The following is a 25,715-nucleotide window of genomic DNA, read 5'->3' as shown; positions in this document are numbered from 1 at the left end:
AATTTAAGAAATATATCCTAACAAATAAAAAAATAATATTAATTAAATGATAAATATTATCTAAATTAAATTTTTTTTATGTTAAATATTATTCCTTAATTTAAGAAATATATCCTAACAAATAAAATAATAATGTTAATCTAATTTTATTTAATGATAAGAATGAATTAGAGTCGTAGTAGTATACTATTTATTTTTAGTTCTTTAAAAATCGAAAATTTTAATAAAATTTCTGCAATTTGGTGAAGTCACATGGCGTCTAAGCCCAACTTTTATTATATATAATATAATAATATGATATCGATTGATTGATGGGAAATGATTGCATCCTCATTGTTCCTCAATTGTAGACTCAAACTGAATCTTGTAATAGCAAATGTTTTTCTAACCGTGATCTCACTGCAAACCTTGTAAGAAAATGCTTACTTACTGGATAGTTGTTTTCAAATCAATTTGGTTTTGAATCTCCTCAAACCCAGTTGTGTGAAGATACATAATACCATCCATCTTAATATATTTGAAGCCAAATTTTATTTTATTTTTCCAAAGTATCATCAAACTCCAATCATCAATTATTTGATATTGTTAATCATCTGTCAAAGAACCAAATTAATTTTTCCATGAACAAAATTATGAATTGCATTTCTTTCTTAGTTTCCTGCAATTCCTGCCTGTAGCTCTCTCAAAAAAAAAAAAAAAAAAAAAAATTCCTGCCTGTAGCCCAATCCTTAGAAATTAGTGAGCACTTAGTCTAGGATTTTATTATGATAGGGCTCAAGCTAGAATTATGAAAGACAATGGAAATCCGACACAACTGAGTTTTAGGATCAAATGAACGACCATTTTCACATTGTTCTTTTAGAAACAACTTATTTTGCTGAAAGCACGGTAGATAAAGATAAAAGCTAGTTGAAATAGTACAGTGAAAGCCATAAATAGTATCAAAAAGTGCAATAGAACTCATAAATAATAGTAAAAATAAGCTGGCTTTATAGTCTGTTCCCAAACGCAACCATAGTAAACGAGAAGCTATTTCTTTTTTAGCAGCCTGCCATTTTCCACCTTTAAACCACATAATTCTCCCGTCAGTTAAGCCACCCATTTGAATGGAACATAGAATTTATATTTATATTTTGCTATTTATTACCTGAATAATAGAACATGAGTTTGGCCCAAAAAACGCACAAAGAAAATTATGAAACCAATACCACCACCAAAAAATAAACATACAACTGCGGTTTTGGAATTATCCACAATCAAGATCACAAGCAGTAGAATAGCAGGTAAAAACCTGCCAGAAATAATAAAGTAAGAATTATCTTCCAGGGAAAGAAAGGAGTTTTAAGTCTTGAGAGAGTGTAAGTTTTTGTGAAAATTTATACTTGAATGATTTACAAATAATAAACATCGGAAATATACATGGGATTTTCTTTTTGTTCTCAAGATTTGCTAAACCGAAGCTTCATAAAGCCCAAAGGAAAACACAAGCGCCAAAATTGATACTACACAAGAAAGAATTATAATAAGAAATGCAACAAAATCACCCTCACCAGAATAATGTCACAAACTAAACCACGGTATGACTCGTGCTAAGTGGTGACTTCCTAAGAAGTTGCGTCTTCATCCAATCCAGCATCCACCTTCTCTTGAGAAAAAAAAAAAAAAAATCAAATCTCTTGCATGACAATGACACGCCACACCTAGAACAGAGAACTCTTACAACTAGATACAAAACAATTAGATCAATGTCCAGAACTAGGAAAGCTAATGGGATAAAATCTCTGATATGCGATCTTGTGCATCTGCAGGAATCTCTCGTCCTGGAACCTGGACCTTTAGAAGATAAGCATACCTGTCAAAGACAACAAGATATGTTATTCACCAACTTCACACGGTACTCCAACTAAGAGAAAACAGTTAGACAGTCCTATCAACTCACTCTGCAGCTGTAAACAGGTGTTCGTGCTCCATGATGAAGGCTAGCAATGCCTATAAACAAGAACAGAGACACTAATTACTGGTGCCTAGTGGCAACACAATAACTTATAGCAAGAAAATGCAAGGTAAGATAACTTGCCTCAAATGGCATGTTTAGAAGTTCATAGTAAGTACGGACATGATCCAGCCTCTGCTGTACAGCTTCACTGTTAATTGATGGGATAGCTGCCAGGGCCTGTAGTGCCATAAAAATGGAAAATAAATAAATGAAAAAGTGAAGAAGCTAGTATTGTATCATAAAATAAAAGCAAAAGCAGCAGTCTTATTTACACGAATTGGGTTTGGCTTTATGGTTTTAAGGGTTAGTAATATATAATCACCCTAGTTCTAAAGTTAGTGTACCATCAGCGCTCTGCCTAATGTCAACTTATATCAAATGGAAAATGTTTACCTCCAAACCAGTTTGGAGAAAATCTCCAACCCACTGGCAATTGAGAAAATTACTCACGTGAACTATACTTTGTCATATGACCAATTTAATGAGTCATGTGACTTGTTAAAAAAATACACATGGATGGTATTATGAAGCAACATGTAATGGGTTGGAGGAGATTCCTCCACAAAACTTTGTCCAATGGAAAATATATATTTTCTCCCAGATATAATTTCATTTCATTCAAATCAGTTTTCAAGAACAGAAGACAATTTACATGGAACAAAAGTTACCTGTTCTAGTGCAATTGAATTTCGGCATATCTGCTGGACCCCAAAAAGGTTGATGGATTTCATATCAGCCAATGCCTAATGAGACATTGCCTTTTCTCATTAGCAGTGAACAAGAAACTGAAATTTTTCTTGGAACTACAATTTGAAACAAACATTTTGAAGCCCAAAAACAAAATTCTAAAACCCAAAATAAGAGTGTAGGCGAACCTTGACAGATGCATTCGCGGCAATGCTACAAATTCCACCAAATATGTAATTGCGCTTTAGACTTGCAACAAAAGGTGCCATTTCCTCATCCCTGCGTGTTATCTATGAGCACAAAACAGGAAAGACTTGTAAGATTTGCTTCCAAGAGGATATTCTCAGTAAAAAAATGTAACAGTATTCAAGAATGCATATTTCACCAATATTCATTATAGATTATATTTTCTTTTAATGCTATCTTTTCTCATGAAGAAAGAAGAAAATTATATAAACTCAGACGCAATTTAATCAAACCCCAATCAGATAGGATTAAGGCTTAGTTCATTCTATGCAATTAAATCCACTAGGGAAGAGAAAATATGGGACCTTAGATATGGGACATTAGGGAAGAGAAAATATGGGACGTTAGATATATTGACCATGCTTTCTTTTCCACGTTAGAACTTAAATTTAAATAATAATAATAATAATTATAAAATAAAATAAAATAAAATAAAAAGAGGGGGTCAAATGTATTAGGGTTCTTGTCAACTTTTCTCCTTAAAAAATAGTTAACAATGACATAGCATATTATACCAAGTACGGTTCTGTGCCTGAAAAGCTAAAATCATATTTTTCCACCTGAAGTAGCAATATTTATTCTTTTACTTTTGGGCAGAACTTCATGTCTCTACAATCAAAAGCACTTGATCGTTAGCAAAAGTATTGCCATGCTTGTGGCCCTCAGATGCCATTATTTTATGTACCTAAATCCTCTATAATATTTCCCTTCCTATTTTACTTGATCGTTGTAATTTTGGTTCCTGATTTGTGCCCCCATTCGCCCCCAACGAACTCGGGTTAGCTTTATTTTTAATAAAATTTTTACGTTACCTATCCAAAAAAAAAAAAAAAATCCTCTATAATATTCTTATAAAAAATATATAAAAAGTTCTCTAATATTGATTTTTTTTTTTTTTAATGAAATACAGTTGTAAGTAAAAACACAGAAAAGATTTATGACCACGTATTTCCTACTAAAGAATTATTGATGCTTCCAGGGTTATATATATAAGCAGGAACCTTAGCAAATATGGTCTAAGGTTCAGCCAAGTGGCGCATTCCTTGAGAATGAATGGGAATATTCTCTTCATTTAGCCTTATGCCTCAGCAAAATCAAAAAAAATTATTTATGTCGATGTATTAATTAATCAATTGCCATGTGCTAATGGGGTAAACGCATTGGTTTTTATGTATTAATTATCTCTAGATGGTACACTAGTTATTTATATAAAATGAATTTATATAGTTATTTCTATAAAATTAATTTTATAATAATTACTATAAATAATAAATAATAATAATTAATTAATTAATTTGGAATATGACATTCTTCCTCATGTTTAGTTGTTTTGGCAACAATTGAAACAAAAACCATGAAAAAGAAAAAGAAAATTTAATAACACGTGCAATAAAAAATATATATAATAATAAAAAAATTGTATGCTTCCACTTAGTTGAAATAATTAAAAATTAGTGAATTCACTAAAGTAATATGTTCATATTTTTAATTATATTAATTTTAACAATTTACACTTACTAAATCCTTTTAATGACATGTACTATATATATATATATACACACACTCATACATGGAACCAACATTGTAGTAATTTAAATTTGTGCTATGTAATCTAACTTTTTTTTTTTGAAAGGTCTATGTAATCTAACTCAGTATCAATAGTGTAAATGCATTTGTTTTGATGTATTAATTATTAATAAGTGTTTACTAATTATTTATGTAAACTGAATTTTTATGATTTTTTTTTTTTTTTTTTGGATAGATAACGAAAAATTTTATTAAGAAAAAAATAGCCAACCCGAGTGCATTGGAGATTTACTGTGGGGCAACTGAATTTTTATGATTATTTTTATAATATTTATATAAAAATTAAAATATTACATTCTTGCTCAAATTGAGTTGCTTTGGCAACTGTTGAAACAAAGTACAGAAAAATATAAAAGAAAATTTATTTGCTTACAATCAAAATTATAAAAGATAGTTGTACGCTTAAATTAGTGGAAATATTCAAATATTTGTCAATTCACTCAAGCAATTGATTCATATTCTTGATTATCTTTTCTTTCCAATGACGTAATATAATTGCAGTTGATTCCCCAAATATTATATCATATAATTTTTTTTTTTTTTTTGAGAAGATATTATATCATATAATAAGTATTATACATGAGACATAGTATAATTTCTTACAAAATGTTTCAAAATTCCCGTGTTGCAGGACATCGGCCTAGTTATTATAATTGACAACTATTGGAAAAAATTATCAGTTCAAGATTGTGTAGACATGAAATATAATGGGGGTGTTCTTCAGATTGTAATCTTAAACAGTATTTTGTTCTGCCTCCTGAGGTTGAACCTCTGCTAGCGCATGATGTGGCTGACTTGCATTATTATCGTTCTGTTGTTGGTTAAATCTTATCCATTTATTTACCAAAAAATAAATTCAGTTCAATAAAAAGTTGTAAACATATATTTACTTAAATGTACCCCTATTGGATTTTATCCTAGAATATAAAAATTTAGGTATTGGCATGTGCACATGGTATCTCTTTTGAAGGTCATTTTCCCCCTCCGATAGATGAGGTCAAAAACTTTTAAATAAACATCTTTCCAGAAGGCCAACGGCATTATTACTGTACACATACAAAAAAGCAAGAGATGAAAATACCAACCTGAGCAGTGAGTGAAATAATGAAGTCATCAGGCTCCTCAGCATCTTGGTCCTCCAAATATTCCCGATTTGTCATTTCCTGTTTAAAAAATAATTCTTAGTGCGCAGAGGATAATTTCAATCATTCTATGTCTCACTTATAACACCTTCATAGTCCCTATTCCAATTGAGACAAAGTATATATATATTACAAGATTTTTACTAACCTGCATATGGAAAATTGTCTCCAACTGCATCTCTACCCGTAAAACCTTAAGACAATCAATTGCCAGTTTCCTGTACTCATCAGCAAATGATGCCAGATCCCTAGTAGGAGCACTGCTTGTTCGAGTATGACGGTGCTTTGGATTTTCCTCTGCTTGAGATGCTCTTGAGGTTGTTTGCCCAAGCCTGTATATAGCATGAGAATTGTTATTCATTCAAGCTATTGAAAAACCAAAAATAAAAAAAAAAAATAAAAAAATAAAACTCCTGGAAGTTTCAGAAAGCAACGTATGTTAAGTATATGCATAGTTACTTATCACCTATGTGTATATATGTACATAATTACATAAAATTAAATCCACCAAGAATATTATTAGCAAAATGCAGACCCTTTGTGACTAAGTGACCAGTATGATGGCATAAAATATGCCAGAGTGTAATTTGATAAAGACACAACAGGGAACAGTCATAGTTCTCTCAGTGATGCTTATAACTGTAGTCCTTATTTTTGTCCTTCCCAATACATTCTCTCTTTCCCCATCACAAAGAGAAAAATTATGACTATGATTATCATGGAGACATTTCTTAAAATAATAGGATGTATATCTTCTGCACACTTTGCAGAAGAGAGATTCTTAAAGACATAAATCAAAGATGTGTGTGTGACACTTCCAGACAGACTTTCAAGAGAAACATTGGTAGAAGTAATACTTTATTTTCCCAATTTTATTAAAACCAGTTGACCGCCAGTCACCTCTCCCAAACGCTACAGAAGTGGGAGCTTTGTAAAATGGGTACAACCTTTTATTAAAACCAGCTGTCTGGAAGGTAATCATCTAATAAAAACTTAGAAAGAAGAAGTAATAATCTAATAAAAGCACGATGCCACATTGATTCTCATAATGTATGGCATGACATGAATTCACATATCAGGACAAGATGCTTCTCTGCTCAAAATAAATATAAGTCACAGCAGTGCAGTAAAAGTGATCATGGGTAGAATATGTCTGAGGCGGAGATACAGTATATACAAACATGTGCAAAGCATATCACACAATTAATAAGCAAAATAGGACAGGAACATATCACATTTGAGGTGGTTGTACTAAGCAAAAGCTGAGGAAATGGAATCACCCCAAAGCTTTACAATGAATTAGCACTCATTTTGGATTGTATATACTCTAGATATCAAAGTGATGATAAGATGGGCAGGTAACTTAAAACCTGGATCATTAGATTGCTAAGAAGAGGGTAGAGATACCTTCACTGGATTCTTGTATCAAATATAAAGAGCATTTCCGCTCATATACAAACTAATACCATGGGATGAAAGCAATACTAAAACTTTCCAACTTTAGAGGAAAGAAATTTAAATCACACACAAATAGATAAGGTAAATATTTTGGGGTATTGCAAACATATAAAAATCAGGCAAATCTTAGAAAGGAAAACGCTGTGTAGTTTTTGAAACCTGGTATATCCATCAAAAGAAATATCATATGCACAGCTCATTAGCATGAAGCTTTCATAACCCACATGTGCCAAAAGCAGAACATTTGCATTCATGAAAGCAACTTATCATATCAGTTTTTGTTTTCTCAGGTAAGAGTCAAAGTCTCAAACAACTGCATTAGCACAAATTGGAAATAATGTCTGCCCTATGTTTCATGATTGCTTTTGTAATCACTATGATTAGGATATTAAAAGATGAATCGAAACCATAATGGAAAAGACAAAAAAATTTGGCGCTTGCAAAATTTAATCAACAGACAAGAAGTAAAAAGTAATTTGATGCTGCATGGAGATAAACATAAGGACACATTCTGGGTGTGGGAATCAACACCTTCAAGTTTCTGTTCACACTAGCATGACTTCCCTGTTTTCCCAAACATAATCATTTTTATCTCACCTCCCAACCAGATAAGAGAACTTGCCTTTCAATCGAGTCCGCAACATACTCCAATGAATCACTAAGGGATGCCAGCAAAATGAGTTTGTTATCATCACGAATTAGATTCTCCTGCACAAGAGAAAAGAAAAGAAAGAGTGTCAACACATAATCCTCAAATCTATGTTGTATGTTCATTAGCACTTCAACACAGTGAGGACTAATTTCAGCAAGATTTTACATACTAAAATATAGAAGTTGAAATCTAACAGCCCTTTATTAGAGGAAAATTAACAGCCCCTAAAACAAGAACAAAAATTAAGTTCAGGAAGAATAAAAAACGGAATTACAAATGGCAAAAGAAGGACCTGCTTAATGGGCCGCAGAGCCAACAATAAATTGCTCAGTTCTAGTTCAACATCAACACTTTCAGCATTAGAGGCATTATCATCCATGTTTGACTGACCAAGTGGACTTGGTAAATAAGAACTTGCTGGATCAACTCGCATCAATTTCTCAATATCATTCCTCCCAATTAGCATATAACTCTGCTTCTCAAGCACTGCCTGAAACATTATGAGAAAATAATTTGTTTGGTAATATAAGTTCTATGTAAATGTTGATAAAAAGTACACAGTGGATTTACTTAGTATCCTCTTAGAAGTTAAAAAGTAAATGATTGGTAAAGTGACTCCAAGACAAGTATTCATGACCAACATATGCTGTGCACTAGTTATGGGGTAATTTTTTTTTTTTTTTTTTGGATAAGTAACATAAGAAATTTTATTAGAAAAAACCAACCAAGTACATTGGAAGTGTACTAGAGTGGCACAAATCAAGAGCCCAGATTACAATGATCAATAAGATCGGAGAGAGAAAAACAAGTATAAAAAGGCAAAACTACACTCCAATCAAGGAGAGTACAAAAAAAGAAAGATTTAATGTCAAGAATAGACTGTTCACAATCCTCAAAGCATCTAGCATTCCGCTCTTGCCATAAGCACCAAAACAAACAATGCGGCACAAACCTCCATAAATTTGTATTTCGATGCCCACCAAACTTGCCCTGCCAAGAAGCCAGCAACTTGCTAACTTTATATGGCATAACCCAATGAATACCAAACAAACAAAAAACCATGGACCACAACTCATAAGATATAGGACAAAAAATTGGTTGTGATTATTTTTGGCAGGAATAGAACCTCTCGCTTGAGAAGGTTAAGTCAAGTATCAACCACTTGGCTACGCTAAGCTTTGTTTGAGCTAACTTTTTTTAACAGGTTTACTAATTTTAGATCAAGGATTATTTCAACTTCTACCATAATATAGCATAAGGATTGAAGTTGAGCATTGTTTATGGTTGCTTCCCTATAATAGAGGCAATAGAATGTGTATTATTTTCTTGAGTGATATTGTAGATGCATCACCAGTGAGTAGTCCAGCTTTTTCTTATTACACCAATTTACAAATGCAATTATATCCACTTACTTAAATGTGCACCAGATGTCAAAGCATTAATCTAGGAGTGATCATACAGAAAAAAAAAATTTCACAGTGTCATAACTTCAATAGAATTTTGATCGATCTTATCCTATACCAATTTACCATCAATATCTTCAAAATTATCATACATTCACAACATTTTTTTTCTCTTTGATAATTTGTAATGTACTGAGAAAATCATGAATACATCTACTAGTATCAATGACTGAAGATACTGAAAAATATTGAAGAGATTTAAAAGAAAATATGTGAAGATTTAGGCAAAGGAAAAATACTCCAAAGCAATATGGAATATATCCAAGAACCAAGAGTATAATTAATAATACTAGAAGGAAATTAGAGGATTTATAGTATCAATGGGCCGTGGAATTCAAAATACACATGTAGCTCGGTTTCTTTCAGGATTGCCTACAACTTTCAATGGAGTGAAGTCACAGATTTTGGGAAGTAAGGATCTCCTCTCTACGAGTAAAGTCTTTGGTCGACTTAGGTAGTCATCCTTATCTGATTCTGGTACGGTTACATCAACTCATAATGATAAATCTGCCTTCATCAAGTCCAAGGGGGTGGTAGATTTTTTGGAGGTTGAGGTCATGGAGATTGTGATCAAGGCGCAGGTCAGTGTAGAGGGCGTGATCCTTGGAAATGGAATTATTGTCAAGTGAGAATCATACAGTAAGACTTCTGTTGGGATGCTTCACAGTCTCTTATGCCAACTCCTGCTACCAAAGCAGTTTCTATCCCTACGGAAGAGTATCGTCACCTTTTGTCCCTGCAGCCTCAGTTTTCTGCCTCTTCTTCCACTGCTACTCTGGCTTAGATAGGTACTCCCACTGCATATCTTGCCACTCTAGCACCTTGGGTCATTGACTCAGGCACACTTTAATACCATGTTAAGTTTGGGAAGTGTGTAGGGTTCAAAATTAATTACCCTAACAAAACACGTATTTATATAATGTTTTGTAATACATTATGACTAATTTGCCCATCACATAAATATTACTCTTAACAAGGACCTTTGAAGGGCTAGAGACGAATATTCAGAGGTTGAAATCCCAATTTGCGTGGCTTCTTTTTTATTGGATGTCCTCAGATAGGAGTCAACCTTTGAATACTTTTTTTCAAGTATTAAAGAATTTCATTAAAAAAATGAAGACTCAATAGCAAGAGCTTCCTAAAGATTACAAATGAAGATTTATGTGGTCCATGAAATCAACTATGGAATTACAAGAAACCCCCATGACATTTGGGAAAAAAAATGTAAGAAGATAGATTTGAGTTCAAGGATAGATCTCTCCACAACTTCAAAAGTATGGGTGTTCCACTCCCTCCAAACTACCCACATAAGACAATGAAGAGTTACAGACCATACAACCTGGAAAGCACAGGTGCGCTGATTGAATCGGCGCACCCGAGTCCGACACGCATGGATGTGCTGTGCGGCCGTTGACGTGGCTGCAAACGCGTCCATGATGTTTTTTTTTCCTGTTTCCCGATTCAGCCCAATTTGGGCCAATACGGTCCAATTTGGTTTGAAACAGGCCCTGAATCGGTCTGATTCAGGCCGAAATAAGTGTTAAAAAAAAAAAAAAAAAAAAAGTAAAAGGGTAAAAAATTTTGTCAAAACAAACCGTTTTGACATCTAGTTTAAAGAAGAAGAAGAAAAAAAAAAAACACCCTAAAATCTCTCTCTCTCTCTCTCTCTCTCTCTCTAATTGTCTTGAACACTCAACTTTTATTTAGTTTTAGTTTCAAACTTTCGATCTTGTATTCTAATTTCTGAACATCATGGAATGGTTATATATTCAATATTCACTTTATTATCTACTATTGCTCTTAAATTGGTATTTGTTTACCATTACATGAAAAAATATGCTTAGCTATATATAGAAAATATATTTATTAATTTATTAATAAACATATCCCCGCACCCTACTTTTTCAAAAATTGCCAAGTCGCCACACTGCACCTGCACCCGAACCCGAATCCGCACCCGTACTTCCTAGCATACAACATTATGTCACCCGTACATCCCTTTCCAACAAGAGTATACATCCATCACCCTACTTGGCATCAGCCAATGCACCCATGAAAGCAAAAAATATGAAAGACCACAATTTATGAGCAACTGAGTAAAGAAGCAAAAGATGGTCCACAGATTCACTAGTAGCCTTAGACAAACAGCACCAGTTAACCAGTACCACATTTATCATTCTCTTAATAAGATTTCTATTGTCCATATTTTATCCAAAGCTGATGTACACACAAAGAAGGCCACTTTCTAAGGCACCTGGCTACTCCAAACACTCTTCCACAGGAAAGAACACCTATTTGTAACCCAAAGCCCTCATAGTATGAGTAAATACTAAACTTACCTCTATTAAGGCTCCACCTCATACAATCCATGCCTCTAACAATAGTAACAATCCACCCACTCCAACTCCCAATCTTGAAAATTATGAATAAATCTCAAGTTCCAATCATGAGGCCCACCCTCCTCACTAGAGCTGAGCAAAGAGCTTAGGCATCCTTCACTTTGACAATTGAATACAGAACCAGGAACATCTCTCAATCTCAAGAACCACACCACAAATCATGCCCAAATCTAATCCTCCCACCAAGTAGAGAGCATAAAGGGGGAAATTTTGAGAGTATTGAAAAAGGATGGTGAAATTACGGAAATGAAATAATCTTTCAGCTAACAATTTAATAATCTTTCTACCCTTACGGATTTTCTTTCATCTATTAGAATGTTTAGGGGCTGCTTCTTTCTTTTTGTTCCTTATTTTCCTTTGTTCACTACTGTGAACTCTATGTATTTTTTTTGCTATCCTTTTATTAATAATATTCTCTTCTTACTTATATAAAAAAAAAAAAAAAAATACATGAACTCCTAAGAGGAAAAGAAATGTAGGTAAGCTCAAGAAAAATTGTTGAAGGAGCAGATATCTTGGACATAATGCTTCTAAGGCATGAAAATAAATGTTTGGTGATGTGAAACAAAGACTGCAATAAGACAAAAACTAAGGAAGTTCCACATGAATGTACAGAAACATTTTGCGAGCTTAAGTAATTACAAAAGGATTAAATGCCCCATCAACTATAATTTTTTCAAACTGATTCATCATACAATTTTTTATATAAGTTCATGCAAGATTAAGAGTATTATTCTGGTTAAGATCATGCAGAATAAGAGTAATGAACAAAAATTACAAAGCACAAACCATTCAACTAGCTATGAGCAAAAAGCAAAATACAAAGATGCACCAGGAAACAGAAAATAACAAGGGGGTGGGGAAGATAACTGAAAATAATAATCACAATGATAAGCTGAGTGAAATGCAGAGAAAATAGAGAAAAATGTAGGGGTGGGGAAGATAGTTGAAAATAATAACTGCAATGATGTGCTAAGTGCAATGTAGAGAAAATAGAGAAAACCATACCTCCATGTATGAAGTACGACATCTTTCATATGTGCGCTCAAGGAAAGTCTGCACATACTTTGCAAGGTCCCCAGCAAATTTAGGCATTGAATGAGCCCAACCAAGTACCTAGATTATGTAATAATTTTAAATTAGATAGTCAAATACCATATATCCATACACTAAAATAATTAATAAAAGTGTTAAACATATATTCAAAATAAATACAGAAATTTTAGCAGCTACACTGCACAAATCTAGTTAATCCCACCAACTTGTGCAGAGTATTAGGGAGGAAAGGTCCTTTCTCTTAAGATGAGAAACGTAAGTTAACTTGCCTCCTTTGCTAAGAAATCTATAGCCAGAAGCCCCTGTAAGACTGGTCTTCCCTTCTCAACCAATGGAGTATACGTAGCAGCAGTATGTGCCCTTGGCCGAAATGCAGCAGGACCTATAAGATAATTACAGAAATAAGATTTTTTTTTTTTTTTTTTTTTTGGTGCAAGGGGAAAAACAAAAGAGAGAGAGATGACCACATGACGAATACAAACATGGCTCACAGGGACACAGGCATCATTCAACATTCTCTCAGTGAGCCATCCAACTAGGATATACAGAGTCCTAATTCTTCATGCAGCGAGTTTTAAAACTAAGGAAATATATTATCTTCTCTGTATGGTTAAATAGTGTAAAGGAGTTTAATTCTTTCCGCAACTTCTGTAGCCTCAAATGTCAAAAATAAAATGAACATGCTGGGTCGCACTATGTCCTTTTCCTATCATAGACTAGTATTACTAGATGCTGATGATGCAAAAATGACATCCCAAATTTTGACTTTTCTTCTGGTTTGATGACATTGGTTTCATAAAATATATCAGTTTTCAACATTCCTCAGAAGAGTATTTGACAGGCAAGTGTGCTTTCTAAAGTGGTTAAATTTGGTTAGAAATTATATTCAGGGAGAATATTAACAGTGCAAAATTAGATGAGGAGTCTATAGATCACTTGAGTCGGATAAATTAGAGAGCAGTGGCAGGGAAAGGTCAGAGAGGGTAGCTTGGACAGTAGGGAAGTGCGTACAGAATTATGAAGCACAATGGTAGAGCTTTGCAGAGTGTTCAGATCACTCAACATAAGCACGATGTGGGGCCTATTCAATTAGTTTGTTTTTGACATTTGGTTCAAACTAGACTAGTTCCATTTTTGAAATAATTTTTTAAAACGTCATTTATTCCTTAGATGCTAGAAGCAGATTTATTATATCTGGGTTACTGCTTTTGCATACTTATCAAAAATAATTGTTTAGGGGGGTAAAAGTGCCAGATATCTATGACTCTATTAGGCACTTGCACAGTAGTGCAGGTCAGACAAGAGTTAACAGAAATTAGATGAGCCACGAGAATCAATCCCTTAACCACTTAAAGCATTTTGAATTGATAAAGTTAGTGTCATGATATACATTGAGTTAAACAGTTTGAAGCATAGTTTCTGGCTACTCAAGTTGACCCCTAAAAAAGAAGAAGGCCTAATGCAAGTTATCTGTTCTCATCAAAATTGCTAATTAAAGAACAAGTTTAAATAATTTAGAGAACTTGCTTGATATAGCTTGCTGAACACTTTTTCGGTAGTCTACAAACATAGTTGGCAAAAAGTGGTCCTTCACGAAGTTTTCCACAAAAGTAAGCAATCCATCATTCCTGCAGTTTTAGAGGTGAAGAATTCAAATGGACATCAGTATGGAATCAGAAAACAAAGGGAGATTGCAACAATGAATTTACAACTTTTCCTTGGCATTTTTAATCGATTAAAACATAACTAATACACTACAATGACAGATCGAAAATTTCGCCCCAAAAAAAAAAAAAAAAAAAAAGTAAATTGTCAAGACACATTCTACCACCTCACTACAATGACAGATCGAAAATTTCGCCCCAAAAAAAAAAAAAAAAAAAAAGTAAATTGTCAAGACACATTCTACCACCTCCACATTCAATTCTAATGCATAGCAATATTTCAATTAAGCGAAAAATGAGAGAAGCATGCGGAAGATACAAAGAATAAGAAGATAGGTTATAGGCTTCATAATTACTCTTAACTGTCCACTGTATATTTCATGCAAAGTTGTGATGCTATTATAAGCAGATCACTGAACTAGGAAAGTGAACAAGAGTTTTGAACGTACCCAAGCTGGGCATACTTTTTCGGCAGCATTGAAGCAACCTTATCTGTAAACTGCAGAGAACATCATGTCAGAAAAGGCCAACTACAGAACCTGTTATGCAAAGATATTTCACATCGATAGCATAAATATGACATTCCAAAACCTGAAGCACAGGTCGGTATGTGGATGCTGCTAGATATATGCCTTGCTCAGGCAAGACAGCTGCAGATCCATAACCTTCTTGTGAAACATTTGGACCCCTCCTACTCCATCCTTGCCGAATGAGGTCAACTCCTGGTTAGGAATCAAGGAATAAAACTTTGTATTGTAATTTGAGCATCCCATCAAAATTGATATGATCAACTAAAACTAGAGACTAAATCCAACTTATATTATGAGAATCTAACCAGGAAATTTAAGTAATTAATAGTACAATCTTCAACTTACCCTGGTTAGGAATGGATACAGTAGCATCTGTGAAACGAAAAGCAAAAGTAAGACCATCGTCCGAACCGTCCCTGTAACCCATCAGCACCAACAGTACAGATTGCATAACAATAAAGAGAGAATCAATCAGTCATCTATTTTTTTTTTAAAGCAAGGATTAAATTATATGTAATAACTTTAATTATGTCTAACAAGAAGAATTTAGATGTAGTAAACCACTATGATTCCATGTGTAATATAATACCCCAATATAAACAAATTTCCTTGCCATCTCCAGCAAAAAAAAAAAAAATCAGGAATCGGCTTCAAAATTAATATTACCCAAGGAAAACAATAGAATCTGGTAAATATTTGAAAATGAAGAAATCAGGTTATTTTGATACATTAATTAAAATGAAGATGCCAAGAGCCTTGAAACTCAATGGCATTACCTAGTTCCCCCTATGAGGAGAACCTGTGTTCCAATCGCCCCTCCCCACTTGTAAGCAGACTTCCCAATTATAAGTTTGGAAGTATCCACTTGCACATTATTCAGATCAGCCTTTCTTGCATTCTATTCCATGAAAAGTGCATGACATAAGGTTATTAGTCTTGGTTGCATGGTAAGTCGAACATGCAGGTTTCATGAGTTTCAAGTCTCAAGTTGTTCCTTTTCTTGACTCTGCAGCAATTGAAGATGTTTTGCGGGAAAACTGCACAGAGGTAGAGCTATAAATCCAAGAAGAAAAAAGCAAATGGGACGGGGTCCAATTTCTTTAGAGGATATAGATGACAGCAATGAGTGGTTAACTGGAAGAATAGAAGAAGAAGAACCCAATGAATGTGCTGAAGAAAATAGCGTTTCATGATGATTGCTTGACATGGGATAATGCTACTAGAGTTGCTAGAGCTGAAGAAATATTCAAGATGAGATCAAGAGTAAGGTCACTGCAAGGGCAACAGGTTCAAGTTCTAGTTAACAACATACTCCTAATGAGGGAGAGGCTACTTATTAAGATGGAATAGATGAGTAAGATGATGAGGATTACAAATCTTGTGATTTCAATGATGATGGACTTGTTTTTGATGAAGATGATGATTATATACTTTTGGACTGCATCTCATTGCATTCGTTAAGCATAGAAGTCACAACTTACCAATATAGTGCTTTTTGGTATTTGCCTTTTGGTATATATTTTGATTCAACCATGTACTTCATTTTGATCGTGACTATCAAATACCATAATTGTAGATATTTTGTACAGCATAAGAGAATCATAATATAATGTTATGATTATTTGATCTCTTGATTGTCATATTGTCCATTAATAGTTGTTTTCAAATTATATAAAAAAAATTATAAAATGTGTGCTTTACTTCAATCAAGAGTGCGAAAGTCTCTAGTTCAACTCTTAGCTGAGGCATTTTGCGATTTACCAGATGCCTACTTTGCGAACACCATGACCTGCTCCTCCACCTATGACATGATGCTGCCGCAGTAGCGGCTCCCACTACACACTAGAGCAAATCCTCTCCCTGGCACCTTCACCTCTTCCTCTTAAAACTTTACAGTTTACACCACCCCTAACTCTGACCACAATTTCCATCACGTAACTATCACAACCAGCAGCATTTTGTCTAGTGATGCATACTACCACAGTGTTACTCTCCTTCCATAGGTCTCATAATTGATGAAGTCTAACACTTAGCAACTCATTCCAGCAAGCAGAGAACTATCACCTCCATCATCATATCTGTATTGTAGGCATCACATCAATCACTAAGTCAACTCATTCAAATCTAACTGTCACCATCACCATTTACAGCTCCATCCTCGCCTCAAAAACCGTGCCAATGCCATAACCAGGCCTAAGTCTCGTGTACCTTGAACTATATATCATGTCTTATTGAACTTGTAACTCTTGGTTCCTCCCAGCCATCTCTTCAACCAATATAAGCATGAATACTAGATACATTTTGGTTTTTTCAGAAACTTTGTGACACATCTTCGGTACGACAAAAACATTTTCCAGAATTTAAATACAAATATTAGAATAAAGGTTAGGTGATTGAATTTGTCATCTCCTATCAACTTAAGCTTCTGGGACAAGTTGTAATTTATCAATAAAATTCTTAAACTTGGAACATATTTGATACTTAGTGGATGGCTCCTAGATACATAATCAATTGCACCTTGAACACAGGGATTTGAGCTCTCCTTTATACCATTAGTTCTAAGTTATCATAATAAGCAAGAATATAAGGAAAAAAATTAATATGAAGGGGCAACTGGTGCCAACAAATTAACTCCAAAGAAGGTTGAAAAAGTGATTTGAGGAACATCACATAGCAGAGATTTGAATATGAAATTAAAGGCACTTGCCTCTTTTCCTTGGAAGGGGCCTTGCTTGCAAGTCTAGCCGTTTGTACGGCAGCATCTGCAGATGCAGCTTCAGGAGTTGCTCGCAGAATCTCACAAATGAGTTGTTGGCATTCACTCTATGGTACATATTGAAGAAATAGGAGTTAAAAGAAAAGATTGGGAAGGGAGCAAACTTGTCCATTAATACATTTTTTTTTTTTAAAGAAAATGTTAAATTTACCATCAGGCATTAAGATTGCCAATAAATTAATGCAGATAGTTAACCTGAAAAACTGTCAAGGAAAAGCCAATGTTATATCCCCCAGTAACTTGAGATGCTTCAGAATCAGGGTTCCAATCTGTTGGCAATGACCTTGAAGTGTTCATTTCACTTTGATGAGTGGATTTTGATTCCAGAATCTCTCCAACAACAACATGATTCTCTGAAATGTAAAATTGAGAAATTTAGTTTTAACATTGAAAGAGAGAGTAAAACATAGAAAATAGGTACCGCACCAAATATGCGAACAATTGTGTCCAAAATTGAATCAAGCAGCTCCATTGCGGCAGACTGTGCTTTTCCTGTGGGACCCATCACAGACGAGACAGGGCTCACCGCCGAAAGAGTCCCAACCAGAGATATCCCATTCTGATGCTTCTGTTTCTGCAACTGGAAGCTTTGAAACTGTCCTTTCAACAAATGAAGACCAGCAGTAACAGTTCGGTCACCCTGACCAATGCCAGACCTTGAACAGTTAAGAAGTTCAGCATGAGCTTTTATCTTGGATGTGATAATCTCATGAATTGTTGGTCTCAATCTTTGGCTGTTACAAAACAAAATCAGCAAAGTTTAATGTCATTATAAAGTACGTATTGAACAAAAAACAAGCAAATGATAATGAACTGCCATAAGTTCAAAAAGACAAAAACAAATTTCAACGGAACTCAGTCTTGAATTTGATCACAAACTAGATGAGGTTGGCTACTTGGAAAAGATACATATTAGAAACTGTATACACTACACAATCAATTCATGAAATGAGATGCAGTTCAACAGGACTATGATTGTAAGCCAATTTAATCACTATACAAATTCAATTCACATCAACCACGAGAGTGTTTTGGCATCACTAAATCCAATTTCCAGACATGAAAAGAAGTAATAGGTTTGTCTACTTTTCTATTAGACTGTGCAGAAAAAGGCCACCTTATAATTATGAACCAGAGGATCTAAAAGTGTTTCCATGCACATTGGTCTAAAGACTACAATTTGCAACAGCTTTTTCCACATTTTAGGCTTTTTAATTAGAGTCTTTACCCCTTCTTTGGCTTTAGGGCATCAATCAATATTAGGAAATATCTTTAAATTTCCACAACATAGAGGAGACTGAATTCCACACCAATCAACTAGATGGTTTGAATTCCTTGCCCACCCCTAATAACTCTTTCTGAAGCTACTCTAAACAATGTGTGACTATAATCAGAATGTAATTGACATAAAGTTGGAAGGCTAGATAGGAACTGTCCATTGATGTCCATCCCACCACTCTTCTGCAAGGAATCCATTACTTGTTTTCAATGAATCCAGGACAAGTAGGAATTTGAAATTTCTTACCATCATTAAATGAATCTGATCCTACATACGACAGATATTAATAAGAAGGGGGTCACAAAGACATGGGTATTGACATTATTAACATGGCAACCACTATATTCATAAGATTACTCAGATGGCAATTGAGGGTGATTTACGGATTCAAATGTATTAAAGATTTATACAACAGAATAAAAAATTCCAAAATAACAATATAGTCTAAGTGTGGATAGAATATGAGATATAAATATAATGAACATGAAATATTTTGGCCAGGACCGGATCCAGTATTAATAGAAGAGGAAAAAAAAAAAAAAAGGGATGCCAAACGCAAGCCAGGAAAATCCAATATTCTAGAAGTGAGAAGTGAACTATAACAAAATTAATTAGGTCTATTATGTTCAAGACATCTCTGGAAGTAAATAAATTTCTTCAAAACCATGCTTCAAACAGAATGAAAAAGTATGTCAGCCAGCCAGACAACAAACCATATTATAGCACCAGCAGCTGCAACTTTGCCAAGCATGCAGAGGCACTCAACCATGGTTTGCAAATACTTCACGTGAAGTGGAGCATCGCTCTTTTTTATTGCTTCCTACATCCAATTATAACACCCAAAACTTCAGCCTAAAAGATGAGAATTCAAACACATAAGATAACAGGAGATGCAATTCTGAGATAATTCTTACAAGAAATTCATCTGGAGTGGAATTTGAAAGCCATATTGGCATTTGACGAGAAACAATTTTGACATCCTTCGGAATGCCATCACCACCATTGACTCTTATTGATGCCATATGCCCATCTGAGGTAGCATCATCAGGTAGTTCCAGAGCACCCTCCTCATCACGGCCATCATAAGATGAACTGAAAGCATATTCTGATTTATATTTAGAGGGGGGAAAGGGAGCAGTTCAAATAAAGGGGAAAAAAGGCAGTTCTAAAAAAGGAAGTTGCACAAGCACCGTTAAAATAAAAATCTCGAATCTTACCCTCCATCAACAGAACCTGGCCTATATGATCCATCCACATGGATGCCAATCTGGCTGTCACCTTTCATTAACCTGGTTCTTCTAGATAGAGGTTGTGAATTATTCACAAAAAATGCAACAGCTGTGGTTGTTGGCACTTCATCATCCCTTTCATGCACACTTGAGGCAGCTGAGCTGCAGAATATAGTCAGCTTAAGGGCAATAAACTTCATTAAAGCAATAGCTTTTAAGAAATAGCTTAAATTGTAACTCGTAAAATCTGTGGTCCTAGTGATAAATATTCACAATACAAAACCTGCAATCTCCTTCCCAAGAACAAGCCCCCAACCCAACTACCAACAAGTAAAAAAGGACAAGAAAATATTAAATAACTAGAGCTTAGGTAAAATCTTCATACTAAAAAGTATGCCAGAAAGTAGCATGCCAACACAACAGGGAAAACTGTGTAGCTTATATCAACATCAAATATAGTGTACATAAGGACTTTCCTTTTTCTATTATTATCTCCACCCCACCCCCACCCCGCCAAAAAAAAACCCTAACATCATCATCAATTAGACTAACTTCAGAAAACTGTAAAAGCTAATGCTAAGAAGGAAAGTAAATACCTGTATTCACCTTTATTGTATAGGTGCGCATGCAAATCCTCCAAAACTTTATAAAAAAGAACCCCGCGCAACTTTGTCAGCTCTGACCGAACATCTTGAAGGGCACCAACCTAAAGGGCACATAAAAAAGAACAATTATAATGCAGTCATGAGACTTAAAAAGCCCAACCCTTATATTTTCTTCACTCAGTACTAGATTAGCTTCAGCATAATCAAAAAAGAAGTATTTGGAAGAAAGAAATTTCTAAAGAGTCCCTATATGATTCTCTAAATGATTGTCTATAATGACATCGGACTAAGGCAATACTTTCCAGTAGATGTGTGTGTCAATGAGAGACAATGCAATCATTCAAGATAGTCTGGCCAGATCTAGTAAACATCAAAGCAGCTTACACACCCAAATAATAATAATCCTAAAGGTAGAGTGTGATATAACAGATTATTGGAGTACTGGATGATAAATACAGTATTGTGCTTACTATAAAATATAAATAAATAAAATAAAGGGTATTGTGCTTTAACTCCATTAGTGAATTGATTGCCTAAGGTTTTTATGAAAGTTGGTAAATACAATGGATTATAAAGTTTTACTTATCAAAAAAACAGAAAACAGAAAACAAAACAATAGATTATAAAGTTTTAGACCACCAATCATGAATGAGGGATTTGGATATAACTTGACTAAAATATAAGTTTCACAAAACCAAAAAAAAAAAAAAAATCAGAAATAAGAAGAGAAATACAAAAATCTTCTTGTAACATTACAGACGTGGAATGATAGCAGAAGTTTAGTAAACCTACGGTTTGAAGTCCCTCTCGCTCAAGCATCAGTGTTGATTGAACATGCACCTGAACTGCAGCATAAAACTGCTTCTCGGCAATGAGCTTCTCAATACGAGATGGAACCTAGGCCAAATTTCAAATACACAAAATGAAAATTTTCAGCTTTGCCAGAACCATGGCATGCAGATGATTCAAACGGAATAAGTGTAGTGCAGGTTTATATGCGGCAAGGTCAGGATACAAGTTCTTTTATCTTTTCTTTTCTTTTTTTATGTAATGATCAGAACAAGTCATTAAGGACATATCATAGCATGCATAAATGTGTGCATATTAATGCATGCACTTATGCATCCACGCTCACATGCATATAACTTACTTTAAAAAAGTCTGCATGTTTGTGTGGATAGATATGCAACTGCAACTCTAGTACAAAAAGATCCATGCATAGCGGCATAGATGTAGCATTAAAGGGTGGGGCAGGAATCAGGTAATTGAAATGTAACATTGACCAAAAGTATGCAATACTATTGGATCTGATACTATCTTAAAGCTGGAAATAGGTGGACAAACCTTAGCTATGCCCTCAATTTGATCTAACAGGGAAATTATGTGACGCAGCGTTACTGACCGATACCACAACTGATGCAATTGTTTATTGCGGGCACTAAGACGCTTCTTTGCATCAGCCAAATCAACCTTTAAGACAGCTATACTTTCAGTGGATTCGCTGAATAACCGCAAGATCTGAATGAAGTAAATAAATAAACAAACAAACAATTAACAACTTAGAATGTAACTACAACTCTAACTTCATCGCCCAAGGGTGCCAGGAGGGTTTTAGAGGTGGGGGACCAATATATGAAAGGAGCTTGGCAAAACAGCGGGCAGCCAAGATTACAAATAAATATATAAAAATTGTAATGCTCCAGTATTCTATTTGTTTGTAGAATATAGTCCATCATATGAACAGCAACTTCCCCCCCCCCCCCACCCCCCCCCCCCCCACCCCCCGCGGGCGGACACCCCACACACATAGGCGCACACATGCGCGCATATGAAGAAGAAACTTCAGAAAAACAAGTGTAATTATAACAATCAAGGAGAAAATCTTCAGAAACCTGGGAATAATTTTGAATTGCTTTGTTAAAGCCACTGTGATAAGCATGCACTACTTCATCAACGACCTCCTCAATAATATCACTTTGCTCCTTCAAAAATTGAACTTCACCTTCACGATCTTTTGATGTCAAAATATGGACAACATGAGGTAACGAATCAAAGCGTGCTGCGGCCCAACTCTCATCTATTCTTGAAATCTCTTCCCTCAGATACTGCATTTACCATAAGAGCAACACTTATACATATATGGTTGAAAAAAACAGTGACCAGCGAATTGACCCACAGGTTAAAAGAGGATTACCATGCCAGTTGCAAAATTACTACAGCTGGTGAAACAGGACTACTGCTACTACTATACACCAGAACATTGGACACGCTGCTTAAGTTCAATAATCATTGAAATTATTGTCGATGAAACATTTCACACTATAATAGTTTTCCCTAAAAATTTTACAGGATTAATTCCTTGCTAAGTAAAAGCATAGTTCATTGAGCACTAGCTCAAGTAACACTTCCTCCTTAAATAATGGGATGGAGAGTGAAGTTGTGGATTCAAAACCCACAGGGGTGCGTGTGTAACTTACTAATCAAAAAAGATAACTAAAAAAGTATTAATAATTTATGTTTCCAACAAAAGCATTAAACAATGTAAATTGAACTTAACAAAAGCATTAAACAATGTAAATTGAACTTACTGCTTTATCAGAAGACACAGGTAAACCATCAAAAATCCCCATATTGAGCCTTACACCTCACTAGATGCTGTAGAAAACGGAAGTTCAACTCAATTCATCCCAACATAAGAATGCTCGACTTAGAAACCTTTAAAACAACAACCACGCGATTAGTCCCAACAGGTACGTAGAATATTCATATCGGCAAGGAACACGATCAGCATTGTACTAGTAAAAACTATAAATATTTTACTTCCGAACCACGTTGTAATACAAATAGGACCATGAAAGAACAACATAATCATCAAATTTAATCCGCAATCTTCACTATTCACAGATAAACACACATTTTCCGAGCCAATAAATGTTCATTAAAGCTACAATTGCTCGAAAAATGAAATTCCGTGTGTGCGCTTGAATGAGCGAAAATGTGTGCCTCTATAAGTAAAATTTTGCGTCAATTGAGCTTAACGCTACTGTTTGAAAAAAAAAAATTTGGAGTTGAATTTGTCAACAATATAGAAACAAAAAGCTACACAGTACAGAATCAAACAAACAAAAATATTTAGAGAAAAGTACCTTCAGATCCAGTACATAAAGCGCCGAAGATAGACCAATTCCACGCAATCTCGACCGCTAACACTTCAAACAATTTGATAAATGGTTTTCAGAATACGAATAGCTTTGAAATCATCGATAATTAGTGGAAAGTTTTCAGAGAAACTGAATGAGATTAATTTATTAGTTACTTAGATTTTTTACATTGAGTTCGTGTATAAATGAAATGAGAGATTTGAGAATTGAATCATGATTCAGGAAAATCATAGAGATACGAAGCTTGAAAACGGGTCGGGTTTCGGAGTACCTGAATTGAATTCAGAGGTTGAGCTCGAGGGAATGGATCTCTGTGATTGTTGAAGAAGAAGAAGAAAATTGAAATCTTAGCACTGAAGAAAATGAAAAAAAGGCCGTACTTAGACTCGTCGCTCTCGGTTAATGTGTTTTTTTTTTTTTTTTTATAATAATAATATACTAGAATATAATGGTACATTTCAAGGTGGATCATCCGAAATTCTTGAATTTAACGGGTCGGAGCATTCCAAAATTAAAAAAGTAGTATATAAAACAATTAAAATATTATTAAAACCTTTTTTTTTTGTAAGGAACAAAATATTAGTAAAACTATAAAGCTAATTTGCAAATTACTCGGAATCGGTTAACCATATTTTAGTTTTTTAGAAAATATTTTTAAAATCTTTTTATGAAATATTTTTTAATTTTTTTAAGTTTTTTTAGATTTTCTTTGAAAATAATGTCAAAATTTCTTAAAATAGTTTATTAACAATTATATTAAAAACACTACAACAAGATCCTTACATTATATATCCTTCACACACACAAATAAATAAATAAACATATATATATATATAAGTCATGTTAACTAGTGCTCTTAGGATATTAGTTAACAATCTACTTAAAAAAAATTTACGAAAAAAAATAATTAATATTTTGACAGTTTTTTTTTTTATTTTTCATAAAAGTTATATCAAAACTTTCATAAAATGAATTGTTAACCAATTCTCTAAATGCACTTATTAGCATTTTCTTTTTTAGTTATCTTAAAAAAAAAAGATTTCTTAGTTTTTTTTTTTTTTTTTAGAATAAAAAAAAACTTTTATTTTTGATAATTTGATAATTACAATAACAAATTGCTAATTTGAATTTTATACGTCTCCTTAAAAATATCAAGAGCTAGACACGATTTAATTTACAAAACTTTTGACTAGGTAAAATGAATCTAAATACTTGCAAATATCCAAATTTTTAAAGGAGCCCACGTTTATATAAATGTAATTTTTTCCCAAAATCGTGGGTATCATAACTTTGCCTTTAATATGATGGTTTTTTTTTTTTTTTTTTGAAGCCTTTAATACGATAATGTTATCCTCATGTAAGGAAAGAATTTTGCCTTTAATGTGATAGAAAAATACTAAGTAACAAAGTTTTTTTTTATTCTAAAAAAAAAAAAAAAAACTAAGAAATCTTTTTTTTTTAAGATAACTAAAAAAGAAAATGCTAATAAGTGCATTTAGAGAATTGGTTAACAATTCATTTTATGAAAGTTTTGATATAACTTTTATGAAAAATAAAAAAAAAAACTGTCAAAATATTAATTATTTTTTTTCGTAAATTTTTTTTAAGTAAATTGTTAACTAATATCCTAAGAGCACTAGTTAACATGACTTATATATATATATATATATATGTTTATTTATTTATTTGTGTGTGTGAAGGATATATAATGTAAGGATCTTGTTGTAGTGTTTTTAATATAATTGTTAATAAACTATTTTAAGAAATTTTGACATTATTTTCAAA

At 33.8% G+C, this 25,715-nt stretch overlaps 1 protein-coding gene across 1 annotated transcript; it reads right to left on the bottom strand.

Moving 5' to 3' along the window:
- Positions 1–1,354: 1,354 nt before the first annotated feature.
- LOC112023691 (exocyst complex component SEC8) lies at positions 1,355–24,345 on the bottom strand. Its single transcript, XM_024056311.2, has 28 exons — positions 24,202–24,345; positions 23,916–23,978; positions 23,358–23,484; positions 22,662–22,874; positions 22,114–22,287; positions 21,562–21,666; positions 20,761–20,870; positions 20,153–20,326; positions 19,850–20,027; positions 19,649–19,755; positions 18,083–18,390; positions 17,852–18,009; positions 17,588–17,703; positions 15,226–15,296; positions 14,942–15,072; positions 14,800–14,849; positions 14,214–14,314; positions 12,956–13,068; positions 12,639–12,746; positions 8,061–8,258; positions 7,739–7,824; positions 5,807–5,990; positions 5,602–5,679; positions 2,872–2,973; positions 2,665–2,739; positions 2,078–2,173; positions 1,940–1,989; positions 1,355–1,852 (listed from the first exon to the last, which is right to left on the bottom strand). The coding sequence occupies exons 3-28, from the start codon at positions 23,397–23,399 to the stop codon at positions 1,765–1,767; spliced, it is 3,216 nt and encodes a 1,071-aa protein (XP_023912079.2). The 5' UTR covers positions 23,400–23,484; positions 23,916–23,978; positions 24,202–24,345; the 3' UTR covers positions 1,355–1,764.
- Between the last annotated feature and the right edge of the window lie 1,370 nt (positions 24,346–25,715).

The sequence above is a fragment of the Quercus suber genome, unplaced genomic scaffold (assembly GCF_002906115.3).
Source record: "Quercus suber isolate HL8 unplaced genomic scaffold, Cork oak 2.0 scaffold_195, whole genome shotgun sequence".
Taxonomy (NCBI): domain Eukaryota; kingdom Viridiplantae; phylum Streptophyta; class Magnoliopsida; order Fagales; family Fagaceae; genus Quercus; species Quercus suber.
Note: the sequence above shows the minus strand (reverse complement) of the source record. Positions and strands in the feature narration are given on the sequence as shown.